Consider the following 25,384-nt stretch of genomic DNA (forward strand, 5'->3'; position numbering starts at 1 on the left):
CCAATAACCTATGATGGCACTGGTGGTCCCTCCTTCCCTATCCTTTGTTCAAGTTGTTGCACTCTATCCAAAACATCCTCAGGACCCAGAATCTCCCCCTTTGTCTCCATGATTTTGCTGAGGAGATGCATTATTGCAGCAAAGGGCAAACAGCAAATCTAGCTTCTGCATCCCCAGCTCCTGGTATAGAGTGGAAGTGAGAGGGTTATTGCTCTAGATCTAGGGAAAGAGAAGAGACAAAGGATAAGGCTAGCCTGTGTGGCAGACATGGGACACAAGGTGAGTGGGACACAAACTTGGCGTAGCGATGAGCAAGTCTCATGTCTTTCAGCTAATGCAAGTTTAAAATCACCGTACTACCACCTTGTTGATAGATTGCTTGTCACTAGTTTAACAGCTCTTTGAGACAAACCGTAAAACAAAAAGAACATGTTCAGAAGCAGATATAAAGCCAAAGTAATAGGAGAGGAAATAGGAAAAGAAATCTCTCAGGATGGTGACAAAACACAGTGTGAACAATCTGGTGGAAGTATCCATCCCCTCACTGTTACTGAGCAGCTTGTATAAATAGAGCATGGCTACAGCACACTACTCAAGAAAGTCAGTACCTATTCATCTGACATAAAGACTCAGAGCTGCAAATGGGAGCAGGCAGAAATATAAAATATGTTTATAGAAAAAATGGACTACAACACAATTGTGATTCTATTAATTTACCATAGGAAATTCTTCAATACTTTGAACACCTACCTTCTGTATAAAAACAGAAAGACACTATTATGTGTTAAACTGAATTATGATTTGTTGAACAGTTTAGAGTGACAGACAGTTCCTATAGCTGTTATTCATGAACGGCCACGTTGGACTGCTCTTCCTCAGGCCACTCTGACAGACGACATTGCAGACAGATCCTCTGGTCCTTTACAGAGCAGGTGGATGTGATGGAACAGATGGAAGCTATTTGCTAGTGTAAGAGAAACACTGACACCAGGTTCAATGAGAGTATCAGCAGGTAGGCTTGAATGGATGGAGCTGGCGTGGTTTAACAAAATACCTCCATTACTCCAACATGCACAAACGTAGGCATTAGCATGCCACATGCAGTGACTGAAGCTAAGGAGACATTACATTAAAGAAGGTTAGCCATGTTTACCCATGGGGATGGCAACCTGAGTAAGCAATAGAAACAATCAGACTAAAGTAGATCTACAAGGATTTTTTTTTCTCCCATGTTTCTTTCACTCCTTCACCTGGAATTAGGAACAGATCTCAAGAAAATATTTCTATTACAAAGTCCAAAAATATCTATGGGGTTTAAGAAAATCCTTGTGCACACAGCACGTGCAACCAATCCTTCAAATCAAACTGCTTTATTTAGGTTCTGTAGGGAAAATTTTCCTAAAAATTGTAAGACTTTAAGGTGTTATTTAACTTTAAAAACAAATAGATAATATAAAAGAGTTATCTTTGATACATTAGTAGATGCAAAAAGTAATTTATAACCCCATAACACAGGACATAGGATTATGAAATCCCTAAACTTTTTTCTATAAGTAAAGGAATTTTGTCAGTGCATTGTTTCAACTGCTGAGGACAAAAGTGAATAGTGATTTATTTTTCCATGGGGAGGCAGCATGCCCACAGCTTCTCTAATGTCTTTCCATGCTGCATGTGCAACAGAGCTTCATGTCCCAAGTTTTCCCAGCATCAGCATGACAAGTGAGCTTTCTATCTCCTTTTGACTCAGATTTTTGCTCTAAAAGTGTTTAAAGAAGAACACATCTTTCACATGCAAGTCAATAGAGAGAATGCCATTGCCCCTTTTTTCATTGTCCTTAGATAATTGAATTCATTCCTCATCCTCTGCAAATAGTGAAAGATCATAGAAAATACAGCATATAGACAAACTAACTGATAGCTATTCTACCTACAGACAGGCACAGCAATCCCTAAAATCCATATGTTAAAAATTAAAAGAATTTATAAATATTTAATTAAATCTTATTTTCTAATTGCATTTTTAAAAGAACTTTTTACTGTGTGAAGATATCCTACAATAAGTAGCCACACAGAAATAACTGAGGCTTCCCACTGTGCTTCCCTGATGTTAGCCCTTTTTTCCTGTAAAGGTGCTTTCCTGGCAACGTAATGATTAACGGAAAAGATGTGAGTTGTTGAATATTTAGCTTTCGTATGTTATATTCTCTTGACAGAGATCTGTTAAGAGCTACACAGACTACAAAAACTTTTGAAATGTTGCATAAATAAAATAATTTTCTAAACCTTTTTAACAATTAAAAATGGGGGGAGGGAGGGAAACCAGTAGTTTTAAATACCGTGATAATGTCAGTAAAGGCCAGGAACTTATTTATTCATTTATGTTTAAATCAGGAAGATAGAATGCTACCAATAAATATAATATGACAAAAATTTCCCAGATGTCAAACCCTGCAGGCATAAGAGGAAATGACTACTTAACCATGATTTTCTGGTATTTTCTTCTTTTTTCCTCTTTTAAAATATGTATTCTTTTACTTTAAAAGTATTTATAGTGCTTGTCTATTAACAGCTTATTCTATTTAACTACTTAGACACAGGCAGCATTAGTGTTTCTCTTTCTGACATGTCTCTGCCATTATGTCTCGTAGGTGTATTGCCACAACAAAACCTATTGCTACAGGGCACTTTTTCATCAGCATTTTTCAAAACAGATTATTACAGGGAGACTGAAGAAATTCCCCCCAATTAATGACACCAACCCTAAAGAGACAGCTCTATGCAAAGAATTGATTAGTCATTAGTAGCTCTGCTGTGGCTCTTTCTGCTGTATCCTCTTTTCTGGCATGGGGATAGCCTTGAATGTTAAAATAGAAGTGAAAGTGTGGCAACAAAGGGAGAGTTACTTCCCTGTGATTGGTCACCAGGGTCCCTGAGGAAGTGTCCACAGCTCCTGACTCTGGCCCATCTCAGTAGGTGACAGTAATTCGTTTTCTCTGACTAACCTAAGCCTTTGCCTTTCTGTGAGGACTGCAAAATGAATGCTGATGGCTTACAGCTAGACCCCATGTAAAAGCCTTCAGTTATTACCTGCTGAGTTATTCAGCTGGATTCATACAAGTGACTCCCAGGAAAAAACATATTTCTCAGCTGTTCCAGTCAGCTGAACCAAACCTTTAATGAAGAATTAGCTGCTGGAAATTCCAGGACTTAGGTTATCAAAGCTTTGCTTAAGTGAGGATCAACATGACAAATTGCCTGACAAAATTAATCTTTATCTAAGAACCATTTGTGTGTGTCAGTGGGCAAACACATATAAGTAAAGGGGCAGGGGTGGATACTGAAATGCCAGGAACAGACTCTTTACCTGATTATAATTTCAAATTTACTTCTGTCTTCTAAAGATACTCCTGGCTTCCATGGATTTGATGATTGCATAGATTTTGCTAGCAAATGTACAAGAAAGTGTGAGTAACACAGATAATCCAGCACAGATTGTCACAGATGAAAGCAATACCAAATGCAACTTCTCAGAGTCAACATAGGCCAGACAGGTACATATACTGTCACTAGAATGTAAGCATACCCTTGTTACAGCTAGTACAGAGTTCTCCCGGACAGGATCCACGTCATCCTCCACAGTTGATTTTAGTCATGAACAGTCATTCTCACAAATTTTACATGACAGTAATAAGCTTAAAACTGAAAATTAATAATTAAGATAAAAGGATATGGAAATGATAGAGCTTCCAAGGCCAAAAGAAGAGTGCCCTATCACTCATTATGAAATGACAGACCACTGGCTGACCATCTTTTCCATGTTTTTTCTTCTTTTTCTTCACTTGTTTTTTTCCCCCCCCCCCTTTTTTTTTTTTTTTTTTTTTAAACCCAGCCAGGAGATAGAAGAATCATACTTCCTGATATATTCATCATATTTTCTGATACTTATACTTACTGAAATCTGCTTTAATGTGTAAGTATTCAAGAGAAACACAACTGGATAATTATAACCCAGCATGGTCTAATATAATTAGAAAATTAATATATTTTCTGCCATAGAATTTTTTTACATTTCTTTCTTTCAGTTTTCATTTAATAAACAGAAGGAATCAGTTTTAGCCTTGCAGGCTGACATTAACTTAATTAGAAGATTATTAAGGAATCTTTCACTTGATATTTATTGTAATCCTGGCAGCATTAACAGGACAGATTTTTTCTGCTATGCCCTTGTGCCCTTCCATTACAGTCATAACACAGTCACCCGCTAGATATTCTCCTTCCTTTTGGCATTTAATCGTGTCTTGTAGTACACTACACTACCCCAGTGAAGGTGTCTGTAGACTTCTCTTTCTTCTGGTACACAATGGGGACCAAGTGTTGTCCCAGTGATATTCTCCATAAGGGGCTGTGGCTATGCTGTACCCCATGATTCCCTCCTCTTGTTCTGCTGTTTCCCAGTCTTTGCTTGTTTTTCCTCAACTCCTGCAAGGACCTTTTTCCTTGTTAGCTGAGGCTTTGCACACTTCCTGCATTCTCACTGCCTGATGCCTGAACTTCTGGTTCTAAATGGCCTTGATTTTTCATTCTGCTAGAGGCTGTGTTTATGCCCATTATATCTAGTCTCCTGGTCTACTTCTTATTTCTTACATTAATTACTATACACATCTTTTCTTCTTTTTCAGAGCCAGCTGTTTGGTTAGAGGTCTTTGAAGGATACCTCAAATACCTTTGAAATTATTTATAATGTTTAAGCTGTTTATTGAAATTTGACCAGAACACCAGGCATGACATACTGGAAGATTTCAATTTTAAATATTACACATATCATTAAAAAATCAACATCGGATAACAGAAATAAGGAATACAAGAAGCACTCGAGGAAAATCTGCCATGAATACGGAACAAGCAGAAGATACTGTGAGCATGTACAAAATTCTCTCATGTTTCATTAAGCATTTCTACACAACAGTTCTTTCTATAACTACATAAACTGCTAAGGAGGAAGTTTGTGTGTGATGTCTCACAAGCTCATGCATGCATAGATCATTAAGTCACAGAAACTATACTGCTGATACAAAGTGGTCTAACAAAAGGCAAGCAGGTGCACTGAATTCAGTAGTATGTGTTTTAGCATTCCTCATCAGTTTCGTCCCTTCCAGAAGCAAGGTAGTGCCAGAGATGGGCACGTGTTCTCTGTATTGCTGAAACATCAACAGGCTTCTGCCTGAAAATAATGATCATTTGGCACTAACAAGAAGAGTAATAATAAATACTGCCTTGAAGTCTGTATTCTCTACACATCTTTTTTACTGCAAAAGATTTTCTTTACATTTTATTTCCCATTAAAATGGCAGCATGGTTAATGGTGGATGGACACAAACACACAGTCTGATTCCTTGCAAAGCTGCTGAAATAGCAAATGAAACCTATACTAAGCAGCATAGTTTTGGTTCTTAGTGCAAGTACTTCCTCTGAGATTATGCCATGACCTGACAGTTTTCATTAGCCAGAAATGTCAAATGAACACTACAAAGGATCACTGATGGCTTCCATCTTCGTAGAGTCCCATGGGGTGCCTGGCAGCTGTGAAATGTCTTCTAACAATAAAGGTATTGATAGACTGCATATATTTTTATTTATTTATTTATCAAGCTTCATTTTGAGATATCTATACTATATGGAATATAAGTTTTGCACTTCTTTTGTTCTTTGCCTTTCTTTCTGTTCTTGGCTGGGAAGATAGTGGTAAAGGAAGAAAGAAGACAGTGTCCTTTACAGGGTTGAGATGTTTATAGGGTTCACGGAGAGGTCAGCACACTGGAGAAGGATGGACTGAGAAGCAATAGCTGTAATCTAAATCTCTTTCCAATGAAAGAGCAAAACAATTATTGCTATTGTAGTTACAGCTACCATGACTAGGTATCACCAGTTGGGCATGGTTCTAGATGGTCCATCCATAGTAGAAGTATTTCCTCCAAAAGCTTTCAGGTTTTGTTTATGACAAAACAAACATGGAAAAACAAGTGGAGACTGCAAACCAAGTGAGTTTTAATAATTTCAGTCAGTTTTCTCTGTCTGGCCACCACTGGTAAATGTATTTCAGCAAGTATTCTAAAAGATGACTACCTTAGCTATTTCTGCAATCTATGAAATATACTGGTATCTGAGTGTTACAGGATTTTTGATGCTCCTCTGGGGAGTTCAGGTAAAGATGTGGGAAGATGAAGAGGTTTCTGAGATAATCGCTTCCTCTTGTTCAGTGACTTAACTGTCACTTTTATGGAGGATCTCGGGGAAGGAGGAAGTCTCTTCTACTCTCAGGGTATTTGGGTGAAACTTCAGCAGGAATGGAAGCCCTTTTGTTACAGAAACTACCACTTGCAAAGCTTTTGCTGTTAAAAAAAAAGTGATCTTTCAAGCAAATCTTTCTTGCTTTACAGCTATAAGATGTGTCTGTCCCACATCTGCTAGCCAAAGACTAATTGGAAACTGAATACTTATCTTTTAAAGGTCCCTCAGATAGACAAGTGAAGAGCAGCCCATCACTGGCAAGTATTTTAGCTTTGTGAAAGGCACAATGTTTGAAACTCAGATAGTCCTTTGCAGTTACATTAAAATAACTCTTGGGAAATAGTAAAAGAAGGCAGAGCCCAGACTAGAAAATCATCATTATTCATCACAAGATAAAAATATTTATTATAAGGGTGGGTAGGCACTGTCTAAATAAAGCCAACTATTTTCAAAGAGAAATGAAGAAACAAAACTGGAACTGAGGGAAAATTTGATGGCTTTCGCCTTTATGTGGAAGATAAATATGGCAGCAGTATTGCATGTAAAAGTCTCTATCTATCTCCAGCAGGCAGGAAGATTACTAAAGACAAAAGTGTACAACCTTCTAGAGAGGGAAGCCTCGTAAGGAGAGAAGGTGCATTTTACGTGTAGATAGACTAAAATGTTGAGAGTGTTTTTAAGTCTTTTTGAGGAAACAATTATATTGTTTTTCCAATGCAGAATTGATTCAGTTGTCCTCATGCTTTGAATCATTTACATGCATAGAGAGACATAAAATCTCAAATCCCTATTTATCTTATGTAACTGGAAAAGCTTTAAATTGCAAAGATGGCTGAAGATGGTTGGCTAAAGAGAATCAGAAAAAGTTTGGGACTGGAGAAGCTTAGAAATCCTTTCAATGTCATTCTCTGAGACTAGTTTTATCATTACTTATGCATGGCAGAATTCTACCTAACTATTTTTTTAAACTTACTTCTCCAAGCAGTATAATTTAAAAAGTGAAATTTTAAGAGAAATATATGTAATTTACATATCCTTAATAATATTATCTATTTTAATCAAAATTCATGTAAAGATTCTGCCAGAGACACTTTTTCCTAGCATTAGTCATTATTAGAAAAAAGTCCTGACATTATTGCAACATAAATTCAGTAGTACAGATGCATAAGAAAGATCCTATTGAAAATTTTTTCCTTTTATTGTCCTTCACCAGTTTACGTTCTCATATTAAATTCCAAATTTAAGTGTGTTGTTTTTTTTTTTAACTTATTAGAAAACAGCCAATACATAAAACCCAACTTCCCCTTGTCTCTTCAAACATTTTTACGGCTTACTACCATAAGGACAATGATGCAGGATGTGATTTTTTAGCTGTGTTTAAGATAACAGTGGTTTTACGGATTTATTGTTACTGTATGCAGCCAGTAAAATCTATAATTACCGTAATCTGATTCTACTTGTGCCTACACAGGCAACATGTGGATACCATAACCCAACATTTTCTCTAAAAAGCTACATATAAAGGTAGACTGCTGGCTTTAAAAAAAAATATATTCTTCTATATCCTTCATAAAAAGAATAAAAAGTATTCTTTTTCTGGATAGAATTTACTACAGAATAAAACTGATGATTCTTACATATCATGTTGGCTTTTCATTATTTAAACCATGTAGTTTTACATTTCATCTAGTTTGAACTGTAAAATTATAACAAAAAAATCAGTTTACTTCTGTTCAGATTTAGTTACTTTTGTCTTTTGACCTAGCTGAATATACCTCTGTGCTGCAAAATAGGAGCTGCAAAACAAGCTGGTAATAATATTTAGATGATCATACCTGGTGGTTTTTATAATTAATTTGAAAACAAACCCAGAAGTTTAGTTCAAATACAGTATCATGTTATATTCTTATAAAAAAAATAAATTTATGTACACATATTTACCTGTGTGATATATAATGCGTTTGAGGGTAGGTAAATTACAAATGTTTAATGTATGGAAATATACCCTTCAAATCTGACATATAAATTATCATTCTGTATGCAAAGGTCATAAAAAATACATATAAATAGCCTCCCTTACTGAATGCGTTTATAAGATAGACTTAATGGTATGTCTCTGATTTAAGAAGAGCTAAGAAAAAAAATGGGACTTCCTAGAAATGACATTCATGTATGATATATTGCCGTACTGCTAGCAGATAACAGAAGCAACTATGAAAAAGATTTTAAGGTTTCAAAGTAGAATATAATTTTTTATGTTCTTTTGCTGTACACAGCACTGCGCATGAACTTAAAATTCAGCACTTTCCAATAGACGTTAAAATAGTCCAGTCATTTTAACTAATTTATCATTACTGACTGTGAAGGAACTGTTTTATTCTGAGTAGACAAAATAGATATTAGATAATTTAGTAAGGATTCAATATTATCCTTTAATTCACAAATGTATGATCACAGTGTAAAAAATTGCATAACGTCTTCTGTACCACAGTAAGTGATAATGTGTACTGTTATCCATTTGAAAAGCAAAGAAAATCCTGCCATCTTAAACTTCAGCAATTCTTGATCTTGCATTTACAATGCACTCAACACATATCTCAGGATATGCTGCAAGGGGTCAATTACTGAGGCTCAGCTGATCTACAACTCAGCCACTCTTGAGACCCCAATTTACTGCCTTGGAAATAACCAGCAATTATACATGCACAACAGTTGCCATCTTCAGTCATCTCTAACTAGTGAAGTCCTTCTTTTCATCTGTGGATTCCTTGTAAACTGCTACCGGCAGTCCAATGCTTTTCTATGTGTGTTGCGGAGTTGTTGAAGTAGCACCTAATGTACCATGCACTTGTACTGATATGGAATCAGCTCCACTCTCAAATCTCTCTGGCATATCCCTTACCTACATCTACCTGGGATCAAGATTATCAAGGAACTATCAACAGCACTCACTAACCACCACCATTACAATTAGTCTGTAAATTGAGGCTTTTCCTACAGCACATTAGATTGTTCTGAAGTCTCTCTCAGCTTTGTCTTTCTACTCTTTTCTCCAACTGCCTGAAATCTCTACTGCCCTGAGGATTTAGACAACTCACTGAAAGGCTCAAACATGCTAAATACAGACCTAGAAATAAGCTGCTTTAAATTCTCTTTTTTCCAAGAAGAGTTAGACTTATTTCAACCCTAAAGCATGGATTGTCACCTGGAGGGTAATCCAGCCTCCAGATTAGTATGACCTTTATATAAACCATGCTTAGCTCCTCCCCTGTGGCAGTTCAGAGCTGCTGCCAGGCACAGCCTCAGCAGTGAAATATTCTCCCCAAAGGGCAACTGCCAAATGCCTGCCCCTGTGGATCTCCTCATCCAATAGGCTAATTCTGAATGAAGCATACTGAATTCAGGACAAACAAACTCATGAATTACATTTCATGCCTTGGGGTATTATGACAGCTCAGAGGAGTTGGCCCACACCCACACTTGTTAACAGATTGCTACAAAAGCAAAACAGGAGATAAGGGCAGGGATACTGCAGAGTAGTAGGTGATAGATCAACCAGTGACACCATCTTGCCATAATAAAGATAACACTTCTAAATGACAAGCACAGTTCAAAGGACGAGATGCTCAAGCTCTGCGACATACTGACTTGTCTCAGTACAGTCTTCTCTTTGATCTACTTCAGGCTGGAACGTTACGTCTAATTACATAAAAAGCTTAAGCAAAATGGAGTTCAGAAATAGGATGTGTGCAGACACTAGCTGCATGCACTGAGAGTGGGGGTTTGGAAGTTTGGCACATATGATGCTGGCTACAGCAGCTCTTACTCTTACAGAAAACTCTGGTTTCCAGCGTAAAGAAAAAAAAGGGAAGAATTTCAAAAGCCAAGTTATTTGCTTTTATAATGATTAATTTGAACCATTTTCATTGATGATTGCCTACAACATAAAGTCAGACCAAAGTGAAAAATAAGATACCCTACAGTCCTAAGATTAGACATACGATACCTTTTCAGTGTACTGTACAGATAAGGTAGAGCCAATAACCTTACTTGTGCAGGTTATGCTAAAGTCAGTATGTTTTTTCCATAACAAAGCAATATTTCAAAGGCAGGAACAATCTTGAGATTATTTTTTAATGCCACTAAGAGGAGCAACTAAAAAAATTCTGATAAATAAATCTGACATGACAATACCAAAAGACTGAAAATTTACCAATGAAAATAACATCTGCTAAAATTAAAATTGTCTTTGAAGCTTGATGAGCTATATAAGCATGACTAAAATCAGCCCTCAAAAAATATTTGTTATGTTGTTCTCAGTATAACTAATTTAGCATATATGCTTCTGTTGAAAAACAAGAACCATCCGCCAGTATGCTTTTTATATATAGATGAGTATCAAGGGGATGAAGCAAGAACAATGGATAAACAAAATTAACTGAATGTTTTATTAAAGAGTTTATATGACTAATATACTTTTTTCTTTTATCACTGTAAAATCTATTCCTTGCTCTCAAGTTTCTGCAACTGGATACCAGATACCCTAACAAGTAGCAGTGCAATTCATTATCACTTTAAATAACATTAAGATAGAATTATGATAGAATTGTCTCATGTTTGGTCACGGTAAACCATTAACACATCTCAGTTTATGGAACTATGTTTCAATAATTTTAACAGTAAAAAATAAAAACACTTTAGAAGACCTGGGCCATAAACTTCTATGATATACTATACCTATGACATTTCCTGTTATAAAATTCAGTGTTAAATGGTTCAGCATAAAATGTTTCTGAAAGATCTATTCATCTGCCATGTATAGGTATCATGAAAGAAGACATTTGCACACTCTAACTTCATGTGTGCCATCCCACACGTCTAAAACAAAGTCTAAAATCCTATACAGTGAATGGAGCAAGTTGTCAGAGTACCAAAGTCCAGACAAAATCCATCCTCATGGGAAGATATGTGTAGACTGCAAGCAGTTCCACTGTGATGTGATATGACTTATGCCACTCCAGTGCCTCTCAATCTACATGAACGTTATGGGGAGCCTACTGTGACCAAGTATTGACTTCCAGTGCTGTTTCATAATCGGTTTGAGCCAAAACACCTTTATGCTGCCTTCTCCACACTTTTCTCCCTGGCTATGCACTCCCACTCTCACCATGTCTCAGCACTAGGGTTTGTTGCATTCATATGAGCATCTGCATAGCAAGCCATCTAGTTTAATGGATGGATTTATTTCCTTTTGGATCACTTTTGATAGCATTTTAGTCCTAATTTAAATTTTGGACTTAAACTAGGTTGAACTTTTATTGTTGGTTACATTAGCATATGTGTCTACTATAGTAAATAAATTGTTCTGAATACCACCCTGGGCAAACTAAATATCTTTCATTCCATAATAGTAATTCCAACTAATTTCAGTCTTGGATTTTGCCCCTGTACATTTAACTTCTGTTTGTTCATTTGGTTGGGTTTTTTTTACAAAGGAGAATAATCTCACTGATTTGAGTACTCACATGGCAGAAGGTATTCATGTTTATAAGCTGTTTAATGCTTAAAAACGCTTAACCTTTCCAAAGCACTGGGAAACTAAAAAAGGCACCTTGGATACTGTATCTATGATAAAATATCTGTTTTGATATTAATTACCACTTGAAAAAGGAAAAAAAAGAAAAAAAAAGTACAATATTGGCTGCTTTATTTTTAAGTCATCTTTCTTTATATGGGAATTGAATTTATAATTAACAGTTAAAAAAAGTCTCCCAAAAAGAAATCCTCTAATTTTAACTTAAGTGGGATGAATGTGCTGTTTAAAAGAAGATAGTGAGAGATTAAAAAGACACACAAAAATCCCATAGAAACTCTCTACTAATATTCAAACTATAACAAACCCATAGGTATCTTTAGTATCAATCTGTAAAAGTATTACAAAATCAGCACCAAGAAGCTAGTCCTCCTACGATTCTTAATGAGCAGAAATGTACCACACATGCTTTTAGAAATCCTATGAAAAAATCTGACCATGAATGAATTACTAAAAAATACAAGCGTATCTTACTTCAAATTAATTGCCTTGAAAGCTGTGAAAAAACCAAAACATATGACCCTACAGCCTCACATCTCCAGTCCTTCCATCACGTTAGTGTAGAGAGAGGTAATTTTGCACTGCTTGTTATAATTTTTTCTTAATAACACAATTTATTTAACTGAGGCTATGTGCTTCTTTTGTTTCTGTAGTGAATATACGTAGTCACTTAATATGTTTTATTTCCTTGTAAGTAAGTATGACATTTTTCTAATATTTCCTTTCCTGCAAATATTTTCAGTTATTATAAACTAGTTATTGGAATGAGACCAGTATATTTGTCATATAGCAGATATAGATTAAAAGGATACTTTAAGCATTTGAAATTACTGATGCACTAGAAGGTGATATTTACTGGTTCAAGGTAGATAGCAAGACAGGCCTCACAAATAACTAGATCTTGAGGTGTAAATTTAAATTCTGGTTTTACTGAACTGGATGCCTTCTCTATCTTTTAACTTCCCAGCTCCACGGTTTTCAAGAGTTACCTCTGAGTTCATTGAAACAAGTGATCATCACAATTTTCTTTGGTTTGGACTTTTTTTGTATATACTTTCAGATTGGCATGAAAACTAGAGTGCTGAATAAAGATCTTTTTTTCAGATTATTTTTGTGTGTGGGAACAAGAAAAATAATAAAGTAGTCCACTGTCAGAATTTTACCCTAAGCAGAAGGATAAGAAGTTGAAAGAGGACAGATTGTGGAAAATAGTGTTATGTTATCTTTTGCTTATAGATGTCTAGAGCATTCTGAGAGGGATATAGGTCACAAGCTATGATTGGTAAGTGAATGTTGAATACATTGCCAGTAATTTGTTGTCAAATATGAAATTTGGACTAATAGCCATGTGTATCCTAATATCCTCAAGCCCAACCCAAAGCAAAGGAGTTCACTGACCTATAGTTCTTGAGCATGCATTCATCACTAACAAAGTATTACATGAAGGTTTACAATACATGACATAAACTATTCTTGGAATTCCTTTTTTTTTATTTAGTAACTATGCTATGTAACATCAAACTGAATTTCCATGAGTCTTGTTTTATTTGCAAGTTCCTTAGACATTAAATATAATAGCAAATTGAATAGCCAGTGAATTGGACATTTATAACAGATGTGTATTGATTATATCTAGAGATACTGTATCTTATTTCATCCATAATATGCTACGTAAACAGACAAGCATAATACCTCAATATGCACAGCTTGAACTTCAGTGTTATACATCTGTTAACGAAAGTAAAAAAGATCCTGTTAAACTGATTGTTTCACAGTATTCATACTTCTATGATGTTCTAAAGCGTAAGAGTTTATCGCAAGCATTTAAACCCTTCAGCCTCTCAGTGTTCCTCCAAAAACCTTTCAATTTTCTATTGACATGACAAACTGTCAAATCCACAATAATTATCGCTATTAAGAATGCATGCAGATTTAGATGGATCTTTCAAAATGAAACCGGTGTACAACACTAAATCTTAATATACTCTACAAATCCACAATACATCTAAGACAAAAACAGTGTTCAATGCAGCTTCTTGTAAAACCACTCCTCTTTTGGACTGCCTAAGTATATCCTGACTTCACCAGTAATGCTGGAAAACATTTATTCTAGAACTGGAAAGCAGACTAATTCCTGGGAGAAAAAAAAAAACAAAACACCTAAACTCTACTAGTATTTGTCATTGCACCAACAGCCCAGAGACATCCTTATTGAGACCAGTTTGACATGTGAGGACCATTGTTGCTCACCAGACAACTGTATCTCTAAAGCAGAATATTTTGGAGGAGTTCATTAATTTAAAATTTTTTTTCAATGATAAGTACTTCGGACACTGTATTAAATTTTGATTTTGACATTTACCACTTATTTTTTTAATGCCGTTGCATGGTACTGTTAAGTGATCTTTTTTTTTTTTTAATGCAAGGAAATGTTTGTGTTTCTTTCAACATTACACACGATGAAGTGCCTGGATATAATTTAGAAACATAAAATATAGCTTGAAGCCAAAAATCTGGGAAAAACGATCACAGAACAATGTGATTCCTGATGTTTCAAATTTACACAATTACTATCTTTTTAGGACTATAAGTTTGCAGGGTGGAAATCATGTACAGTATGTGGCTATTTCTAAATTGCATTTCTTGGTATATCGTATTCAGTATTTATTATGGTCTTGGTTACACTAAGTTATATCCTGCTGTCTCCCACAGAGAACTCTTTGAAGAGTTTTGTTGTATCTGATTATATTTATATAGGAAATGTGAAAAACTGCACAATCTGAAATAGAAAATTCTTCTATATCTAATCTGTACATAAATAATGAAATGTACATAGTTACAGAGAGACTGAAAAGGAACTTTTTATTGCGTTAGATCGTATTTAGACACTTCACACAGAAAGTACCTCAGATGAGTATGGTATATAGTATCCCCTATATTTCCCAATGGATTATGATCTAACACGAATAAAGAAGTTTTATTATACCATCATTAAATCACATAAATGTGTCCCAGAGAAAGCATTAATAAATTGAGATAAAATTTGAAGAAATGCACTGTTAAGTTTTGTCTCTATATATTTTTTTATATATATGTATATATGTTATATATGTAGGGGGAAATTAGGTATACATGCATGTATAGTTATTCTCAGACGTGCAAACACAGATGAAGAAAGACAGAAAAAATAAATATTTAAAATACATAGACATGCTATTTCTGATATCTTAACTATGACCTTTTAGGTTTTTATTAAATTAGGAAAAAGAGTAGAAGGAAGATCAGTTGCCACGTCGTCACTCAGCTGTAACCGCAAACTTTTCCTTGGTGCAATTGAATGTTTCTGACTCACTTATTGTGCCTTTTTTAGTAAAATACGTTTCACCCTTTATGGACCACCTCAACTACAGAATAGTTAGTTTAATGTAATCTGAAGGTCGAAAGTTTAAAGAAGGGACTAGGGTACCTAGGAAAAAAAATTTTGGTTTTGTTTTTTGGTGTTTTATTTAATAATAAAATCATAGTGATTAAAATCTCCCTTATTACAACATGGGTTCCTTCTTCACTAGAATTTTTTTTCCACAAGCCAAGACCTTTGGAAGTCCTCACTCATTGGGTCATTATGTTGTTCCTCATTAGCCATGCCTTGCCTCCCCTTGCCTCCCCTTGCCTCCCCTTCATTGCCTGCTTTTCTCCCCTCCCTGGCATAATGATGCTGACAGACCACAGAGCGGGAAACACTCCTCGCTATAGCTTCGAGCTTGTTGCAGGCTTCATACTTTTGAAGACTGTATTTGACATAATATTTTATCTGGAGTGATTGTTTCCAGAGAAGCAGTTTATATTGATATCACCACAGCTATCTAAAACCCCTTTTAACAAGAGAAAAGCTTAAAAAGAAAATAGTATTAAGGATTAAGTTGCAACAGGATTAAGTTATTGATTACAAAATTGGAAGTGAAGTTACAAACAAAAAGCATTTAATGCAGAACAGGTAAGCCGGGAACTAATCTTTCCTCTTCTAGGATTTCTCATGCTGTGGCTGTCTCATACTGTCTTTTAAGAAAAGCCTTTAAGAAATTAATTTCTCCTCCAGTTTCTATCTTGTGTTTTTCTGGTTACTATTCAGTGCAATAAAAAGGCATTTCACGATTCCTGTGACTCTCTAAGGCTGCTCATTGTAGTGCAGCCATGCTCAACATTCTCAAACACCAGGTGAATAGCTGGACACCTTTTCCATGACAGACTGCAGTTAGCTTGACCGTGATGGGAACCTGTAGGTTCATAAGGCTGAGCTGTCCAGATTCTCCAGCTCTGACTTCTTTCTGTTTGTCTTACCAAGTCGAACTGCTTTTGTTAGCTTATGCCATAAAACTATCGGTCACCCCTTAGAGAAACTCCTTCCTTAATATGCAGTCACCTCAGAGTCTGATGATGTTTTATGGTAGCCACGCAATACAGTAATACAACATGTCTGTGGTCCCATGACATTAATTTTAATTGCTGGTATATAGAAGAGACCAATATGTATCAGCAATAAATATCAGGTATCTTTGTCATTTAGCAGTGCTGGAGCCAAATTAATGATATATGCTTGGAGTCTTCCCACCTTGATTTTAGACACTGCATGGAGGTGCCCTGTTTAAGAACTGAACTCCAGCAGCTCCTTCAGCAGCAAAAACACTGGGGTTGCTGAGGGTTTTCTCACAAGTGTGCCTAGCGCCCATCACCAGAGGCATTCAGGCAGAGGAAGTTTTAGAGGTGAACCCTCACTATTGATGTTTCAGCACACCATGTGCACCTGAAGAAGCAGACATATCCCTGTAACTTATGTATGCACCCACCAGGGCATGCCCTGACATTTGCAACCTGCTTCATTTCCAACTCAAGGTGAAGAACTGTGAGCTGAGAACCACAGAAACACTGGGGAGAGCAGGGATTGCCCCAGCTCCCTGCCGCATTGGCCGGTGACCTGCTAATGAAGTCACAGCCTATCTCGAGCTCCAAGATCCTTGCTTTCCCTTTTCTGTGCCACACATTCCACTTCTCCCCCTTCCACCAACACATTTGTTTTCCAAATAAGGGACAAACATCATCTGAAACACATTCTGGAGGACTAACATGTTTTGTGGCAATGTCTAGACCAGTCTGCAAAATGTGGTTACCCCAAGCCTCAGGTGGGTAGGAGGCTGCTGGCTTATGTAACTATCTAAGGTTTGACCTAGTCAATCTCAGCATTACTCCAACATTAAAATATTTTGCAATTTTTGCTGGGTATGCACTGGCCCACTGAAATGAATGCTAACTACTCTCAGTGAAAATGAAACAGAGCTTTCAAAGCAGGACCACGACATTAAATTTAGGAGTGAAACAACATAATTTTCATGTCAGGGAACTATCACTTTTTTTGCAGTTGCTTCAGTTCTCACTTTTTCACAGGCTTTTAAACAAATTAATATATTCTTGAAACTTCCTGATATAAGGCTAAGTATTGTAGCTTCACATTCATTTACAGTCAGACTTTCCCGTCTGTGCCTGAAAGTGACATTTTCAAATTAACTCTTTCATATTCATCAATAGCTATTTAGTTTTCTGGAAGGTGTCTTTTCCAAATGCAACACTCCTCAAATTTTTTAATCTGTTTCTTAGAACTACAAGAAAACAAATGTGATTAATTCTAAAAATCTTAGATAAAAAGCCAGCCATTAATAATTACATTTTTATCGAAAGAGCCTCACCCATGCAGTATATTTAGTAAGACAACATCAAAGCTCCAAAAGGTTCTGCCTTCTGCTTTTTTCATCAAAAATATCTCAGTAAGCAACATTAGTTGGGAGAAAAATGTGTGGAATCACTTTGCTTTCTGTTCCCTACACTTGTTCAAGCAAAAAGATAAAATCATCTAGGATTGTCATACAGAAGTTTTCTGAGTTGGTACATCAGAAACAATAACTTCAGAACAACAGAAAGTAGCTCTAGAAGGAAATATGTTACATCTTCCTTTTTCTATAATTGTTTGTGAAAACATATATATGAGCATGTCAGAATATTACCTGAATAGCATGACTAATTTTAAGTAATATTTTATGAATATTAAAAAACAAAGATGAATTATTCTCTGTCCACTATTAGCCATAAGCTGGCAAGCACCACAAAATGTTCTGCTAATGACTGTCAGAATTAATTTGCAAGCCGCCTGCTTTTTCTGGTGCTGCAGAATGTACTGAGTTTTGCTTGCTTTACTTTTTTTTTCCCCCCTGTGAGATTTAGAAAATCACAAGATTTGTTTCCATTTGTTTCTGTAGCTAACATGCCAGAGGATCTACCAATAGGCTACTGTTCTGACCCCAAACCATAATTCCAGCATAACCTACTGAGGACTGTTTGTTTCTTACAAGTTGCCCTCTGTGTCAATCCACAAAGGAGATGGATTGTCAAATCCTGCAAACTGTAGTAACTCATGCACTTAGCTTTGGAGCCTAAATTACCTGTACAGCAGTAGGAGACCAAAGTGACAAAATATACCCACCATCCACTAGGCTAGAAAACAATAAACAAAATATTTGCTTCATGCATCAATTTCTCTCCATTTATCTTTACATATATATTCATACATTCAGAATAATCGGGTGCTATTATATTAACTTCTCACTGTTTTCTGCATGGTAGACCAGTACAACATTTACAATTACAAAACATCTTTGAAATTCTTTAAGTAATTGCCAAAGCAAAGCAATCTTTGAAGCAGAATTTACACCACTATATCTGTATATATAAATATACAGAAAAGGGGAAGTTTGGAAAGAAAAGCTCAGGTAAACATAACTATAGACTTTCAGCAAAGGTAAAAACCAGCATCTGGTTTAATATTCCAATATCTGGAACATTAAAGAGCTTAATATTCAGTATCAATTGCTACCAATTTCTTGTGAACAACAATTTTTTAGATGGTATATGATACATCTCTCCGTGGAAACAATGTTTAATGCCTTTTCAATGAAATTATTGTCAACATACCATCACATTATCATCATACATTAACACATCAAACACTTCCATAAAAACTGAATATAAATTATATGTTTGCTACTTACCTAACTGGGTCTCCTGAATTGTTAGCTTACTCTCCAAGGGATGTAAAAGCTTTGGTGGTTTATCTGTTAGTGGTGCTAGAAAAGAAAGAAATTCACATATATAGTTTTCTGATTATTATTGGGTAGAATAAGACTTTATTTTATACCTATTGTTTCAGGAATGCTTCGGTTTTTCATTTGTTTAAATAATGTTCATGTCTTCAGTTGCTGTAAATATTTCTGCTTAGAGAGTAAATATAGCACTGATATTTAGAATCTTTCACATGCTAAGATATTGAATTCACTTGTATTATAAAAGTCATCTCTTTAAACCCTCACAAAAAACATGCACTGACATATTATAATTTTGTATTTTCATAAATATTATCCAGCATTTCATTGTTTGTGATAATATTTAATTACCTTTCTATCAAATGTAGTCATTAACAGAGAAGTAATATGACCTAAGTTACGGTAAAACAATTTTGAAAGATATTACCATCACTGAAAAGTTTGACAGTAGAGTACTAGAAAAAGGTTCGGTTTTCAAAATCCAAGGGATGGGATACAGTGAAATACTGTCAAGATTAGTAAGATTACTTTCTAATAAGATTATTTTCCTCCTCTCTTTAGATCTATCCTGAAATAATATTAGGAGACTTATGCAAATTTTGGAATAGGAAGAGTTTTGTAGTGGTCAAAAACCTTTTGAAGGTTGTTGAAGTGTGTTCACACCATGCATCTAAATAGTGCAGTTATTCCACTAGATTTATCATCTTCATACTTCACTCACAGAAGTGACATTGATTATTACTACTTTTGTTGTTAATAGCAAGCGTAATCCTTACTGATCTCTGACAAGTAAGTGCATGCCATACCAAAAAAAAAGAACATTCATTTATTTTTTCCTTTCAAATTGATAGTAAATGTTCAGAGGAAAACTCCAACTTTTGTCGTCACCTGGAACATTTTGGTATTTTGCTTTTCAACATTAATTCATACTTCAGTCTTTAACACAGATTATGGGCTGCCAGAGATGATTTAAAGTACATTTGACATTTTGATATAACTCTATAATATTTGTTCCCTCCAACTTGTCAAAATCACTGTTCCCTTTCTTACTGACACATACATCCACATGTGTATGGGTTTAATCTACTAAACACACTCATCTTCTGTCAGTTGAATTGCAGGAGAGGTTTATGCATTCCCTTTACTGTTTCCCCTCCTCTTTGATTAAGTTATGATTGTCTTTTAAAATCTACAATACAAATTTCAACTTTGCAACAATGACAGAATGGATCCATTATCTACTCATATGTTTCTGCACTACAGAGGTTTTCCTTTATCTGACCAGAGTACAAACCCACCCAGTTGGTGTCTGGGATGTTGACCCTATCAGATCCAGGACTGAATCAAAATATTTCTTCAAGGATAGGAAAAGAACAGGATTTGGTCCACAGACTTTCCTTCGATTCATTTTTCCAACAACAGCTTCTACTTTCTACTTTTCTAGGAAATAATTCTAGACTATAGACTTTGGAGAGAGTCACAGCTGTGAAAGACTTTTCTTTACATTGTTTTCCTATTTGAATGATTTTTAGCTCCTTTTGTCTTTTTTTTTTTGGTGGTGTTTTTTTTTTTTTTTTTTTTTTTTTGATGGGGGAGGGCAATAATATGGGTAGAAGGCAAAAGAATTCAAAATATACTTTTTCTTAAACTGAAAAATTAGTCATTCCCAGTTCTTAACTCCTCTGTAAAGGATCATAATTTATCAGCACATTGCAATTTTTTAAGCATCATCCACTATGAATTTAAATTTAGTTTTGCAGTTCTGTCACTTTCAAGTAAATTATCATTCATCAGATAATGTCTTCTGAGTCACTGTTGTTCTAAATCTGTTTTGAAACTCTTCCAGCAAACAAAGTTTTCTCATTCTAAGTAAAGATATAGTAACTGGTGGAGTTAATCTGAATGCAACAAATAAATAGATTAGAAAACAGTATTTTTCTCAGTTAAGCAAAGACTGACATTACTTTTGTGGTCTTGTACTTCAGGTCTCTAAGAGGCTTCCTACTTTTAAATGAATAGGCCCAGGATTTTAATATATTCAGATAAACCATCCTTCAACAACAGTATGAAGCTATTATAAAATTTGTTCCCAATTTAATTTTCCCATAAATTGTGAGATTCAATATGCAATTTAACAGAGAAAATGTTACTAGAAGTAATAAATTAGACACATAACTGATATATCAGAATCACAGGAGCACGTAGGCTGGAAAGGCCCTCTGGAGGCCCAGTGGTCCTACTTCCTGTTCAAAGTAAGTCCAATAGAGAAGGTTGTTGTTTTGAACATCTCTGTGGATGGCTAATTCATCACTGCAGCCCCCAACTGCTCCCCCTCCACTTTGTCACCCATTCCTCCCATGTTGCTGAGAGTGCACTCTGTCTCATCATCCAGGAATACATAAAAACTCTAATTTGCATTAAACCAAAGATACATCAGAGGCTGTGTTGTACACTTATTTTGATGTGATAGTCACCAATATCTGTGGACAGGAAGAATTAATGCTTAATAAGACAGTACAACTCTAAGCTCTTTAAATTGGGGCAAATATCAGTATTTCAGTGTTGCATTCCCTACTGATGCCTCCTAACCTAACACTGTTGTGGGTATGTCCATACTACAAGCAATCATATCTCCACGGCCAACTCATTCACCCATCTGGAATATGCAAAAAGAAAAAACACAAACCCTTGAGTATTCTGCATTCCAGAGTTTTAGGCTGTAGGGAACTATTGTGAATGGAAGTAATACAGGCAAGGAAAATAATTTCAGTAAGTTGGTATAATTAGAATCTCAGATTTTCAAAGGTGATTTGAAATGCGCCCTCAGCCAATCAACACCTTTAGAGTCTGTTATTTTATCTATATATTAACCTGCAAATATATGTAGGTTTTCATGGCAATTAATCCATATGGACTGAAGCAGAAGCGGAAAGTTCTCCAGCTGCCTCTCTCTCTTTCAAGTTTACATTCTCCATAGATAGCAATTAATGGACAGCACAGGGTATCTGCAATCCTCGTTTGATTTAGAAACTCTGAAGTAGACATATGTGTCTCCTATAAGCTGTTTCATGTCCTTCAAACTATGGGATTTCGTTTCTTAACTGGGTCAACTCGCCATGCAACAGGCTATTCAAAATTAATACAATTTTCAGATGGGTCTATTATCTACTAAATCAAACAGCAAACCCAGAATTTCATCCTTGCATCCTAAACTTTTACTAAACAGCAAGAATCAAACAAAAATTATAAAACACCAAACTACATCTGGTCTCTTAAAAAGTTAAACAATTTTTTTCTTTTTCATGAATAGATGTAGGAAGGCAGTTATTTTCATGTCCTACAAAAATATCCATGATTTCAAAGCACTTCCTGTTCTGTATGCAAAGAACCAGAATTCTTTTGAATGTGTTTAAAAAAACACAATGAGAGGGTCCTCTTCCGACCAGGTAGTAGTTATCAACACGGTCGTCGCACAGGAGGAACAGAGTATTCAGATTCTTATTCTTGCATAAGGGAGTTCTCATCTCTTGGCAAGAATCTTAGTGGCTGGGTATTATCACTACTGATGCATGGGTGTACTTCTCCCTCCCTCTTTCTCCCCCTCCCTGCTTTTCTTTCTCTTTCTCTCTTTCCTTAGTGATAGCTTTTTTTTTCCTTTCCCTTTCTTTCCCACTTAAGAGTCAAGAAAACTGGTATATTCCTCTCAAAAAACGGGGGTTTGACAGGTCAGATACTTTCAAAAAAATAAAAAAAAAGAAAGGGTGCTGGATTGTTGTTGGATCATAAATCAAGTTTACAGCCAATCTTACATTTGATTTCTGAACCACCAGAGATGAATGTGTCACAAATATGTCAAACTTGATTTTGATCAGAAATTAACTAAAGTTAAAAAAAAAACCATAAGTAATCAATTCTGAAACTTTATTAAAAATTAATATTTAACTCCAGAGATACCATTCAGCTGCAGATATATGGATCCTGCTCAAAGAGAAAGTGCCTAAATTCATATTCAAAGTCTATCAGATTGGATTTACATCTAAAACATATTGAACGATTTGTCTTGTGGTAATGAAAATGAGAGCCATCACAATCCGTACCCTCCTGGTAACTAGCCAGAAGATAATATTTTTACACCAGCTGCCTACTTCCATACTCCTCTTTCTAAGCTGCCACTTTCAGTTTAGATGCTTATGGTCACATGATATATACATTTCTCTATACAAAATTCTTTATTTGAAGAGGCCACCCACCTGTTAGAATTTAACAGAGCTAATAAAGAAAAGCTTAATTCCAACTATACATAAAAATATCACAAATCTGGACATCAAAAAATGGAATTGCCTCAAACCCCACAAGCTTTATAATAGAAAAATAAAAATTCCAAAGTTCTATGTTTACGTCTGTTTTACAAAGTGCTCTCAGATTCTTTCTTGCAAATTGTAATAACTACAATTAGTTTCAGTTTCTTAGAGGCAGGCAGGGCTGTGTGGAGTTGTCTGCAACTCAGAAAGCCAGTTTATTGGCTGGATACTTCCTGCAAGGAAAAAAAAAATCATAGGAATGGCTGCCTTACCTGACCAGTCTGAGTTATCTATATTTTACAGTATTTCTTGTTCAACTTTTTATTGAAGTAAAACTTACTTTCTGAGAGTGAAAACCCTTCTGATCCTTCTGAGATTTGAGAAAATACAATGAGATTAAACCTCTTATGTTTATGAACTTGACCATTTTTAGAAAAAATGACTGACATAGCCCTGTAAGGTATTGCAACTAAGGCACAGAATTCAATCAGGGAAGGAATTCATTGCTATGCTAAGGCAAACTATTCTTACACTTTGAAATCAAAGGAAACCAGAGGGATGGACTTCTTTTCTTGAAGACCACACTGTTTCTCTGATTTCACCCCACAGTTCAGAAAGATCCCCCATCTCAACTTGCCTCTAGAAACTAAGGAATTCCTCAACACTATTAACTTTCCTGCTGATTTTCTGAGCCTGAATTTCTTTTTGTGCTCTCTTCATTCTGCTATTTTTGCCACAGGCAAATGACCTTGTGGACAAAGCACCTCTGTCACAGAAGAGATATTAGGTCTGATTGACTATTATGCTGAACCTCCAGGCACTTCTGAGCATGGTGCCTGGCACTACTGCCTACTCCTCGTGCCCTCAGAGTTGGCTGGTGTCTGGTTATTAAGTGCATGTGGTGTGCTTACCCCTCTAACTAGTACATCTCAACATTTAACCAAGCATTGTCAAGCATGATAATCTTATACCAGTGGCACCAGAGAAGATTTGAAATGAGATCAAAACAATAGATTTGATTTTTATGTTGCTATGATAGTGTCCATATCATGAGGGGGCTCTTGAAATGAAGCACTGTCATTAAAAAGCCATCATTTATGAAAAGCTGCTGTAGATGGCAATAGGAGGAAAAACTGTAGCATTTCAGTTGATAACTGCTATACCTTGGAAAACAGTGGTGTATGCTTTTGGTTCCTTTTTTTTTTTTCCCCCCAATGGTCATGTCTGTAAAAGAAATAATGCAGTAACAGTAGTGTACAGTAGGTTGCAATAAAATTAATTATGTGCAGCCTGAACCTGCAGTCTTGAAACATTGGTATACACAGTCACTGTCCAGATGACCACTAATTCTGAGAACTCTCAGGTTCCTTAGAGCAATTGTGAGCAGAGCAAAACTTAGGTAATGCAATACAAGGATGTTGGTCTTTTTCCTTATTTCTCCTAGCATGTCTATAGCTCTATGTATTCAGATATGTCACTAGAGAAATCACTGCCTTTTAAAAGATAAATATATGGCAAGATCTTCCATAGAAAGGGAATTCTTTATACCTGCTTGATACTTCTAACAACCTTAAATCTCATTTCTCAGTTGCAATCACATTAGTTTTCATTCACAAGGGCATTTAAAACCACGTCTGCCATGAATTGCACAGCAGCCTTGTAAAACTATTCTGCCTCACTGTGTGAACAAGCCTGGTTATACCCTGAATCAAGCAGTTCAAACTGAGGGCAGATACATATAAGGATACTAAAGCTATACGTGTGAAGCCATAGGCATGTGACCATAAATAAGCAGCCTAATGTGACTTAGTTATCACTTTGACTGATTGAAGATCAGCTTTTATCTTCTGAAATGTTCCCATAAATCTTGCATTGAGAAAAAAAAACCTGCCTCTTTTTTCAGTTTATGTCTTTTTCATTGTCTTCTTATTGCATATTAAAACCACCCAATCCTGTTGCTCTGGACATACAAATAAATACAGTCTTTATTTCTCATACCTAATCCTTTCTTCTGATGTTTTTCCAAAACTGAAGTTTAAATCCTGGAATTTTTTACA

General features: G+C 35.7%; 1 protein-coding gene across 1 annotated transcript in view; it reads right to left on the reverse strand.

Moving 5' to 3' along the window:
- Positions 1-25,384, reverse strand: part of IL1RAPL1 (interleukin 1 receptor accessory protein like 1) — a 729,930-nt gene that overhangs the window by 148,257 nt on the left and 556,289 nt on the right. Inside the window, exon 6 of the mRNA XM_030476890.1 lies at positions 18,976-19,050. Coding sequence (XP_030332750.1) covers positions 18,976-19,050 — 75 coding nt within the window. The remainder of the gene's footprint in view (positions 1-18,975; positions 19,051-25,384) is intronic.

This window comes from Strigops habroptila, chromosome 2 (genome assembly GCF_004027225.2).
Source record: "Strigops habroptila isolate Jane chromosome 2, bStrHab1.2.pri, whole genome shotgun sequence".
Classification (NCBI taxonomy): Eukaryota; Metazoa; Chordata; class Aves; order Psittaciformes; family Psittacidae; genus Strigops; species Strigops habroptila.